Source organism: Cimex lectularius, unplaced genomic scaffold, assembly GCF_000648675.2.
Source record: "Cimex lectularius strain Harlan isolate CLEC.00 unplaced genomic scaffold, Clec_2.1 scaffold340, whole genome shotgun sequence".
In the NCBI taxonomy this organism is placed as follows: Eukaryota; Metazoa; Arthropoda; class Insecta; order Hemiptera; family Cimicidae; genus Cimex; species Cimex lectularius.
Window position 1 is genome coordinate 193,700 of NW_019392867.1, and position 11,425 is coordinate 205,124.

An 11,425-nucleotide genomic window follows, 5' to 3' on the forward strand; every position below is an offset into this window, starting at 1 on the left:
GAACACTGTCGATAGGTGGCCCTCAGAGGACTTGACTCGTAGAAGAAAAGAAATTCTCAACCGATAGGCCATGCAAGTGTGACACATGGACACTTTTTAGCAAAAGCCCGGTATGTGCTTGGAATGCAGAGAAAGGTTGCTCATGTCAATTTGTCATTCCTTAGCTCCATATAAAAAGCAAACAGTAATACCACCTAATATGAGAATTGTTCTTGATCACACAAGTTTTTGGGTCCTGTATTCTGATTCTTGAGCAATACTACTTTACACATCCAGAATGAATTAAATTTAAATTATTTTGGAGGAGTAAGTGATTAAAATAAGAAGCAGGTTTAAAAATCTTTAGATTATCAGAAGAAATAAGAAAAATGCATTGTTAAGCACACTTTAAATGTCATTTATGAAAGCAAGAAGAAGAGAGACCCTAAGTGAGGTCCCCGAAGAACTCCTGAATTTTGAATCATTTACTAGGGGCATCAGTGACTACAACGGTTTAGGAATTGATAGGTGCTCATCAGGTAAAGTTCCCAGGTTCAAATTCAGCAGCCATGCATTTGAACCGACATACTTACAAAAGGGTTTTTTCCAAAAACACCAGCACCCCAAGGGGTTGAAATACCCTCAAAACAAAAAGAATAAAAATCATGCCCAATTAAGAATAAGCGGTGTGGTGTTTTTGATTTGCAGACAGCTCGAGGGGTAGAAGAGGGCCCATGAGGCCGAACTCCAGCGTGATAAAAACCCAGTTTTGTGTGAGACACCAATGTATGGATAGATCCACATCCGATAGGCACTGCACTTTTATTTTAACCACAAGGTTTAAGGCTTGTGAAAGCTTGGTGCAAGCTGTCCTTAGCACCATGAGGTCATATGAACTTTCCAAGTGTCCTCCAATGAAATGTCTTTAATTTTTGTTTACAGGAACACAAAATTTTCTGTATAACATTTTAATACTGACTTACTTAGTATATAGTGTTCTATAACTTGGTAATTAAACATCCTAGGCTATACAAACTAATGGGGTTTTATCATTAATCTGGGGTTTTGACCTTTCCTCATCTTTAGTGCTGAGCGTAACAGACAAAATTAGCAAAAAAAAGGGTTGACAAAAATGATCACAGATGATCATGCTGATTTGATTTGATGAAGTTTGATAACCTTCCAAACCTCAGTGCAGTAAAATATTATTTGAAAATACAATAATCGAACTTCCAAATTTGCATTAATTTTTATTATTAGTAAATAAACCAACAAAATTTTTAGTGATAAAACATTTTAATTTAAAGTATAAAAGTGAAAACTAGGAAAAGGTAGACATTAATGATCCAAGACGATTGAGCCACAATAAGCTCCAAGGAGGTACCATTAAAATGAAATGAATGAAAGATATTGTAAAATTTCTTTATCAAATTTCTATTTTCACCTATAAAATGCTTTTGAAAAAAAAAATAATAAAAAATATTACAACCACAATTATTTGTCCATTAATCACTAGTTTGGTACCAAATCAAAGGTATCAAAGTTAATTAAATATGAGAAAAATGTTGGCCAGATGATCAAATTTTATTCATTAAAATTTTAATTTTATTGACATTGAGGGCGTTTCGTGTTGGCTAGCATGAAATTATAAATTGTTACTGGCATGCATCGGACTCACCAATTCAATAGAATGTTTACACAGTTTATAAAATTCATTTCAAAAAGTACCAAATCAATACAGATTTGTAGAGTTTAATTTAATACATTAATAAAACAAACTTTAAATATTTATAAATCACTCATTGTTAATGTTATCACTTATGATGATAGAGATTCTCCTGTAAACATAAATAATCCATGTTTTGTTCTTATTTTGAAAATCTAAATCAAAACAATAAATACTTTTAAAAAACAAACAACATAATAGTAGTATTTTGTTTTCCATTCAATTTATATATCATCAATAACTAATCATATACATGCTATTTACAAATGTACTGTACAGTAGTTAGCCATTGCATCTAATCGGCAAGCAATAACTAATAAAATCGAAAACAAAATTACAACAACCACATTTCAAAAATTTAAATAAAAAACTATTCCAAATTGTTTCAAGTTTCATTTTTAACAAGTTGAAAAATAAAGCCACTGCAGGAAAACAATTGGGATTTTGCATCATTTTCAGCAACGGTGTCACCTTGTCTGCTGAGGATAAGGACTGGCTTCTCCTGAATTTCTACAACTCCTAAAATGTGAAAACAATTTCAATCCTGTTAATTATTTTTGTATACTTTTAAAAGACACTTACTCTAACAATGCTTCGATCCGTCCGCAAATGTGCCTGACTCGAGCGTCAACATTTGGATTTGACCACATCGTGTGCAATAGTTCGCTTCCCCTTTCTGCTTCCAACATTGGACAATACCTTAGAGCTAAAATTATCATTTATTAATCAAAATGGCAATCAAATTATTAAACGTATTGTAGAATTATTTACTAACGATTTTTTGTGCAAACGTGATGAATTGCCCACACAGCCCACAACTGCACTTGTGGTACATCATTGCATGATAAGAGGGAAATAAATGGAAAGAATGACCTAAAAAAATTAATTACATTTTAATAAAAAGACTGGTTTATTTATTATTTTTTGTGTTTTAAGTGTAAGTTAACATATTAATTTTGCATTTTTTAAATTATTATTTTCAGACAAATTTATCATTGAAAAATGGAAATATAATCTGTTTCACTTAAAGCTTAATATTATATTTTTTTTTTTTTTTAATTTTCCATAAGACATTATTTAATAGGTTCTGTAAATGTAAAATCAGTATTAAATGATTTTACTGTATACTCTTTGTCAAGGCAATGTTGAAAGAAGAAATTTGAAACTATCTGTGAACTTAATTATAAAGTATGTCAATCTGTAGACATATTTCAGATAGTTTTGCCCTGATGATGACCTTAAAATAGGTCGAAAGTTTGGCAGTAACAAGTGAATTTGCTTTTCATGGAAGAAAAGTGGTCGATACATCTAACACTTAAATCAAATAATTTTAATTCCAATTATTATAATTTAATTTCCTTTTTTAAACCAAAAACCAAAAAACATAATAAAAAATATGTATTTAATATTTTTAAACCTAATTAAAAATTTCTACCAGTTTTTGAAAAAAATATATATACTACATACCTAACTACATACATACATACACACAAGGACCCAGGTCCGGTACAACTTTAAAATTTCAAATGGGACCCTGTAAATTCCAACACATCATTCTAAAGGATTTTTTTGAACTGAAATGAATGCTGCAACTTGATTTGAAACAGTCAACAAATAAATTTATAGCACAAAGTTTGTCAAAAATTTTTTGTCAAAAGTTTTTTTAAATTTTTTCAATGATAACTTTTTGTTTATTATATTTGGTTTCAGAAATTGTTAAAAATAATGTATAATTTCATGTTCAAACCTCCACCATTGATTAAGGCATGGCAGGTTCTCAGGGTGGAAATATGTAGAGAAGGATCTTTAGCTCGAGAGCAATGAATTAGGATGGATCGAGAAGGTCGGTGTGAAACTTTTGGAATCTGGAATGGATCAGTTCATTGACAAAAAGATTGATTATTGAGGTCATTCTGGATAGTGACGTAGTAAGGAATTTTGATTATTTGTCTGAATACTTATGTTTGAAAGGATTGCATGTGCTGGTTGGCTTGACAGAACCCCACAGTTTCACTTGATAAGTCCAAAGTGGTCTCAAGTTCTGTAGTAGTATTTCTATTAAGTTGTAGTATTAAGTTCTGTCTAGTATAGGCATTTAATGGATTATAACACAATTAACAAATCTGTGAGTAGAACCATCATTTAGAAAAAGTGGGAAGAAAAGGTCTTTGTAGCTGTCCAAGCATTCTATTAAGTAATTGTCTCTTAAATCTTGTGTGGGGACTCCATGTCGTCTAGGTACAGTTAAATCACTGGTTAAAAATAAATTTCTATTTTTAGTCTGGGCTTTAAAATTGTAGCTTGATGTATTTAATATACTGGTTTCCAAATTCTCTCAACTTTAGAGCCTGTGAGAATAAGAAGCCAGTGATCAAGGCATTCAAAATACAACAGATTTTTTTAAAGTTTTCACAATGAAAGTTCCAGCAGAATTTAATCCAAATCCAGCGTTTATGGTTTAAATACTTAATATATTCTTTGACTGACCTATAAGCGACCATTTCACCTTCAGGGGCCTCCCAACTTATCACAACCTCTCCAAGCTCTTCGAGAATAACATTCCTAGAAACTTCACAATTGGCCCAGGCGGTCTGTCCTTCAGCGGCCAAATGTGCCATAATCCCAGCAGCGAAATAAGAAACGTCAATTTGTTTTGAATGAAGAAGCCCTCTAAAAAAATAACAATTTTATTACATTTAATACTAGACAGGAAATTAAATTTTCCTTAGTACCTTAGTGTCGTGATAAAAAATGTTTGGAGGAGGCAATGCCTGAGTTTTGGCACTTCAGCGATGTTGTTGATTAGACCTAGGACTTTTGTTTCAACAGACGTCTCACCTGGAAATGTCTGTAACACTTCTAGGAACAACGTGAGGCCGCCTTCTTCTAAGAAAACTTCACATGTTGTCGGAGATTCGTCTTGAAAGAGAAAAGTAAAATTGTATTAACAGTCTCATGCCGCCACATTTTTTTATATGACCAGACTCAATTCCCAAGTTTTCTTGATTTTTAAAACTACCTATTAATTAAAATATTTACTCTATAATAAAATTCTAAAGTAAAAGGATTTTTTTCAGTAAAATAATGAATAATTATTATTATGATTAACAATGCTAGATGAATGGAAGATTACTATAAATTTTTAAGAAAACCTTTATTTCTACATGTGTTCGTTTCTTATGGTCTTTATATAAGACACCACAGCAAAAAAAAAAGTCTCAAAGGAAAAACAAAAAACTTTATTTTATAAAATTTCTTATTAATTTTACAAAAATGAGATAAATTAATGAAAAGAAATTACCTGTTAGATTCCATAAAGCACTCAGCGTGAATTTCATAGTGATATCAATTGTCCTGGATGCCTTTTTAGTTCTAACTAATCTAAGAAGTTTATGCATATAGACATTATTGGAGCCTAATTTTGAAGTTTCCAGTGTTGATATTTTAGCAGCTGTAAAAATAAAAAAGTTAAAAAAATATTTCCTTAATTATATTAACAATACTTTACCTAAAATAGAACAAATAGCTACGCTCATGCGATTCATCGAAGCATCCTCGAACGTACAAAGAGAATCTAAGACCAGCTTGGCACACATAAATCTATTTATAGGAACGTCTTGTAGAATTCGGTCGCTGCAGAGTGTCAATAGTGTGTTCTTCTGAAGTTGATAATGTCCAGAGAAGTTCTCCATGGCGAGGAGGCAGAGGTTGACTACTTTGGCTAGTGTCTGCGGGTGAATTTTCGTACCCAGCTCACTTTTTGTGAGATTATAGAGGCATGCCGTCGCTGCCATCTGAACTCCACAAGATTCTGGATGAAGCTCCATCCCGTTTAAAACAAGCTGTACAATGTTAAAAAAAAAAAAAAGAATAATGTAATAGAATATATCTACAGGGTACAAATTCAAATTTACTTACGTCAATTATATCCACTCGGGCTTCTGTGAATGACTGGGTCAGTCGAAATAAATTGTAAAGGCACTTCTGCACATACATTTGCCTGTTTGTATACTTTTTTAATGATAGTAAAATTTGTTCTTCATTGGCGACGCCCCCTACCTAAAGTTGAACATTTATTTAATTAGACTATTATTTAAACAAAATACAAAAAAACGACTAATAAATTACCTGTAGGTTTGGATTGTAATCTGGATGCTTTGGGTTTATGAAACATTCTTCGGAGCAAATTTCTAGATTGACAAGCCCAAGATACCTTAAATTTTTATGCTCTTGCAAGAACGTTGTTAAAACTTTACGACTAACTTCACCTTTCCCTGCAAAAAGTTATACAAGTTAAAGTTTTAAACTGAAAATTAATATAATTTAATATACTTTCTGAATTAAAATCATTTGACAAGTGAACATTGATTCTACTCAACAAAACAATATAAAAGTCAATAATAGCAGTTTTATAATAAAGTACCCACAGCCAGTTCATAATAGAAAAAACTACAATATATTTTTAGATATCTAATATTCCAAAATATAACAACTTATTATATAATGTATGTATGTGTTAAAAAATATTCAATTATTTATTGTAATAATAGATCTTATTAAAAATAAGTTACTTATCTTAAGCCAAAAGAAGGTAGAGTTGCTTTATTAAAATTATTTTATTTTTTTAGATACCTGATATGTCTAATGATGTTAAATGTGGAAGTGCTGATGGCGTTTGTAGGAATTTCATCATCATTGCTCCTCCAGGTTCAAACATCTCAAGCGTGTAACTTTCTCTCTCTTCCGAAACATCGAGAGTTCTCAACTCTTTCAATTCCAGCAATACGTCTTCACACGACGCAATTATTATAAACTATAATCATATTTTTGTTTTTGGTAACATAGCCAGGAAATTTAAATTTAAAAAACAAAACACACCTTCAAATTATACATAACTAAATGTTTCAGTCTGTGTTTGCATTTCCTAAGCGGCGATATGTCATCCACTCTTGTGCTAGATATATCTAGACTTTCTAAGTGAGGGAGATCTTCCACGACAATGTCGAGGGCATGCCTGTTGAACTCGGTGCCGCTGACATCGAGGGAGTGAAGCGACTTTAATTTTGAAAGAGCAATCATGACACAGTGGCTATGAGGAAAAAAGTACGTATAATTTTCTATCAAAGATTTAATTGTAAAAAAATACAAAACTAATTACCGTGAGCCCTCTGTGAAAGTGCTCCTCGCCACATTCAACGTTCTCAGGTTATGAAGTGTCCATTCCCCAAGACATGTGACCAGATCATTGACCGTAAATTTAAGACCGCAGGCTTCTAAATCAGTTATCTTGTGCCCTTTCAAAACGCGCAGGCCCTCCTTAGATAGGTTCGATGCATTTGGAATTGAGACGCATCTGCAATAATTATGTAAACACTTCTTAATTTTTCTTTTGACGAGAACCAATATGCAGTTTTCTCATATTTGAAAAACCAAAATGGTCATATGACAGTTCTTCATTCTTCCGAAAGCCAGAAAAAAAACATTAAGTACAATTAAATAAGAGGGATACTGTTAAAAACAAAGCATGTTAAAACTCAAAAAAATATGTTTGATTTTAACATAGTGCAATAATAAAGAATGGGTAAATATTATACACATTGTGTGGTGATTAGTGACCGTTAATCAATAAGTATTCAGAAATCGTATCCAGACCGCATCTCACGATTTCTGAATAATTATACACATTGTAATAAAAGATAATTTTATAACAAACAATTATTGCATATTCAGCCCAAAGATTTGTTTTTTTTTAAGATCAAATTTTGTTAAATTGTACTTTTAGAGATTGAGTGTTTTTTTACAGAATGATTGTCACTGATCGTCCTGATATCATATTCTCACTGATTTTGGTCTGCCAGGTGTGTTTCGGCATTTTGCCTTGGTTGATATACAAGAAGCAATGGTCTTCAACTTCTATTATGCCAAATCAGTGAAGATAAACAGATGACCAGAAACAATCAAGCGACAGGTCAATCACCACACTAAAAAAATGTTGATGTGTTAAGATACTTTATTTACTAGACATCTTCAAAAAACATGGTATTTACTTAGCCGCTGACCTAATTACATTTGAAACAGTCTGCAATCCTCATAGGAACTAGATAATATACAAGAATTCCATATACAAACCCCAAAAATATTTTTCCATACCCCCATAAACATTCTTCAAAACTGTGTATTAACTGTTGGCCTTTCTTTTACACCTTTACAATATATATATTTTGTCGTAGGGACTAAAGGGTTTTTGTATAGTTTGATCTCAGCTATCATCCTGGTTCGCATATTCTTGCTGGTATTGGTCTGTATGTCACGGCATCCTTAATAGTTAATCAATGCATGCTAAACCAGTGCAAAAAGCCAGATCAGAATGATTGATCAAGCTATCAGGTCCAATACACGAGAAATTTGAGTTAAGAATAAAAAAAAGTGTGTGGTGATTAGTGACCATTAGTTGAAGATTATTCAGAAATCAAGAGATTCAGTCTGGTGTGATGTATGTTTCAGAAAAACATTTTCTTTATCGTGCCAATATTTCGATCTTTGAGATCATCTTTAGGGCCTGGGATTTACAAACATTGTTTAAATTTTACAAATCTACAGATGATCTCAATAAAGATCAAAATGTTGGCACGATAAAGAAAATGTTTTTCTGAAACCTACATCACACCAGACCGCGTCTCACGATTTCCGAATAATCAGTAAAAAAAGTCTTGATATATTGTTTTCCTTTGTTAACTAACAAGCGTCTTCAAAAACATATTAGCATTTACTTAACTGCTTGCCTATCTGTTCAACAACAAACAATCTGTTTACGAATTCTGCAAGTACCCATCAAAATTTGATAACACACAAGTGAATGAATGACAAAACCAGAATGAATTCGCAGACCAGGATCATGATCACGCTACTGGTTCATCTCCTTGCACACCTTAATGAGATTGAAGTGTTTTTATAGAATTTGACCATCACCGATCAATGATCATCCTGTAGTGCATATTCTCGCTGATTTTGGTCTGCCAGATGTGTCTCAGCATCTTCAGTGGCTAATCAATGGTCTTCGGCTTCCGATAGGCTAAACCGGTGACAAAGGGCAGATCATGATGATAAATGATCAAGATACAGGTACATTTCATCACAAAAGGTTTGGGCTTTTATGGTAAAAAAAGTCAATTATTTATACTATTTTCTTTTGTTATTGTGTTATCTTAGAAGAGTACAAAAGCTGACCTATGTTTTCTACTTTGGAAAACGACATAAACAATCTGTTTATGTATTCTGCAATTACACATCAAAAATTAAACTGAAGTGAATGACTATTAAAGTCGAGTGAATTAGCCAATCAGGGTGATCCGAGGAAGATCAAGCTACTAATTCATCTTCTCGCACGCCTAACAGCAAGTGTTTTTATGGTAAAAAGTAAACAACAAATATCCTCATTTAGTTAACTGTTGACCAGTTTGTTTTTTCTCTTTTATTTTTGAAAACAAAGCTTGATTAAATAGCCCTCGCAAAACTTTGTATGCTCTCGTTCGTAAGAAAAGTGGATCCTGGCTGAGAACACAATGGGCAGATTGAGATAAGATTGACAAATAAAACAATCGGTGAATAGATAACGGGAGAACGTTGACATTCAATCGGATACATTTGGTACATTTATTTTCAACTGATACACTGAGGGATATTGAAGCAATTTTGAAATAGGTCTAAAAATAAAATTACAATCATCGAACAGTCCAAATAACAAAAAATACAAAGGTGATTTAGGCCTACTAATGCCAAAAACAGAAAATTGTGTAGTTTTTAAGTTTTTTCAAACCCTAAAAAAATGTTCTCTGATAAGAAAAATGTATATTTATTAAACTGAGAAATTATTATATGCAAAAACAAAAGGAAGAAGTTATTTGATGGTGCCATTCTTTTTTTAGAACATCTTGTGTAGGTGTATCCTTGCACCATTTGATCAATGCTGAGGTACCGCACAACTTGTGATGACATCGCACAAATGGTGCATCCATCGCTAAACTTTTACGATAAGGCCTAAAGTTAAAAAAAAAAGAGAACATTCACGAATTACCTGAGCCTTGTTGTTTGTGGTTCGAAGAGTGTGAGTGTCAAGTCATTGAGCTTTTTCTTGAGGCAGAGAGTGCGGAGGAGCTGTTCGGATATTTCGGAGTGAAAGTAGGCCTCGGTGTCTTTGAAAGTCAACCGTATGCCCCTCTGCGGCTTCCTCTTTGTGGATTTACACTGGTTCGTCAATACTGTTTCTTTACAGTCCCATACCCTCTCTGTCAAAGCCAGCAGATTATCACAGATATAATTGACACAGACTTCCTGGAGCGACGACGGAGATATATACATTATTGGTAAACTCTTCCTCGGTCTGTCCCGATTTCGGACGGGCTACGGTTTACTAATAAGATTTTGTTAAACCCGAGCGAATGTCAATTTAAATTTAAAATTCGGGATATAAATAAAATAACTGGTAACGGGAACCAGCTGTTTAGTTTACCGTTTTAGTTACGTTCCCGATCTCGGCCCAAAGACCTGACCCGTCGATTTTCCCAGAGGAGAAAGTCCTTTTATATTTAAATTAAACGCAAATCAAAATTGCGTGACTAACGCGTCCCACGACTGTCTTCCACTAAAAAAATCTCGCTACACTCCGATAAAACCTGACGTTGACAACCATAGGGGAATTTATCTAAACCAATCAAAACTGGCATGGAAATGTATCCCCATTTTCTTGTAGGACATGTAATCAAAACAGTCTAGGGCCTGACGAGAATGACCGTATCGAAACCATCGAGGGGGGATGACACACCCCACTTCATCTATCCTTGTTTTAATCAAATTACAAATAATATTCAAAATCACATGAAAAATAAGAACCGGCTTTTTAATATTAACATACATTTTTCTTGTAAAAAAAAAATTGTACCTTTAATCTAAGGTCTTGGTTTTAATTTATCCCCTAGAGACGAGCAGGCTTCGCCCTGATTTACTTACTCTTTCAAAATAATTAACTATTATTGACAGTCCTTTTTTACTAAGTCAAATTAACTTTTCTGAACCGAGCTACTTGACCAAGCATAATAGACTTTTTCATATTTCAATTCACACATTCAGTTACACAAAACACAAATATTTCATGACCAAAAAATGACCAGAATAAAGGTCAAAATTTCAGAAAAAAATGAAAATGGCGTTTTTCTAAACTACCTCATTTTTGATTAGGCATATTAGACTTTTTCATATTTCTTACGATTCTACAAACCATAGTAAAAATACTCTTAGTGACAGAATGATGCGTTCAGCCAATAATTTTGCAAATCTTACAATTTTTCTTTTTTTTTCTACAGTGAAATGTGCAGACATGTTAAATCTCGAATTATTATGTATATATGTTTTTTGTGGTAGTTGACACAAAACCAATATAATGCCATAGCACCACACTTTATTCCCTGAAGATGACTCAAATAAAGGTCAAAATGGCAGGAAAAAAATGAAAAAGGTGTTTTTCTAAACTCCTTCATTCCTCCGCTCCTCACGACTCCAAGAAATTACACACAAAAAAACATATTTTAAGTGAAATTATCTTTCATTATTTAAATAACAATAAAATGTTTTTCATATAAATTATTTAATCCACTTAGTTAAAAGTTGTGTGTTCAAATCCTGCAAATGACACTAGCTTTTTCATCTCAACCAAGACCTTAGATA

At 32.7% G+C, this 11,425-nt stretch overlaps 1 protein-coding gene across 2 annotated transcripts; it reads right to left on the reverse strand.

Annotated features, from left to right (window-relative positions):
- Positions 1-1,392: 1,392 nt before the first annotated feature.
- Positions 1,393-10,447, reverse strand: LOC106664566 (protein zyg-11 homolog B-like). Of its 2 annotated transcripts, none has more exons than XM_014390421.2 (13): positions 9,780-10,447; positions 6,864-7,058; positions 6,584-6,794; positions 6,338-6,518; positions 5,834-5,979; positions 5,624-5,764; positions 5,214-5,547; positions 5,007-5,156; positions 4,438-4,624; positions 4,193-4,375; positions 2,481-2,578; positions 2,288-2,411; positions 1,393-2,215 (listed from the first exon to the last, which is right to left on the reverse strand). In XM_014390421.2, exons 1-13 carry the CDS (start codon positions 10,061-10,063, stop codon positions 2,173-2,175), a joined length of 2,277 nt encoding a protein of 758 aa, XP_014245907.1. In that variant the 5' UTR covers positions 10,064-10,447; the 3' UTR covers positions 1,393-2,172. The 2 variants fall into 2 exon arrangements, with proteins under 2 accessions (XP_014245907.1, XP_014245897.1); XM_014390411.2 differs by having other exon boundaries at positions 1,393-2,224; positions 9,780-10,445.
- Between the last annotated feature and the right edge of the window lie 978 nt (positions 10,448-11,425).

Bases quoted from the DNA above. Each gene is read 5' to 3' on its own strand.
- LOC106664566 (XM_014390411.2), bottom strand. From the start codon at position 10,063: ATGTATATATCTCCGTCGTCGCTCCAGGAAGTCTGTGTCAATTATATC. The intron at 7,059-9,779 runs GTAATTCGTGAA...TAATTATTGCAG, and splicing joins CCACAAACAACAAGGCTCAG to ATGCGTCTCAATTCCAAATG. The intron at 5,765-5,833 runs GTAATTTATTAG...GTTCAACTTTAG, and splicing joins ATTACAATCCAAACCTACAG to GTAGGGGGCGTCGCCAATGA.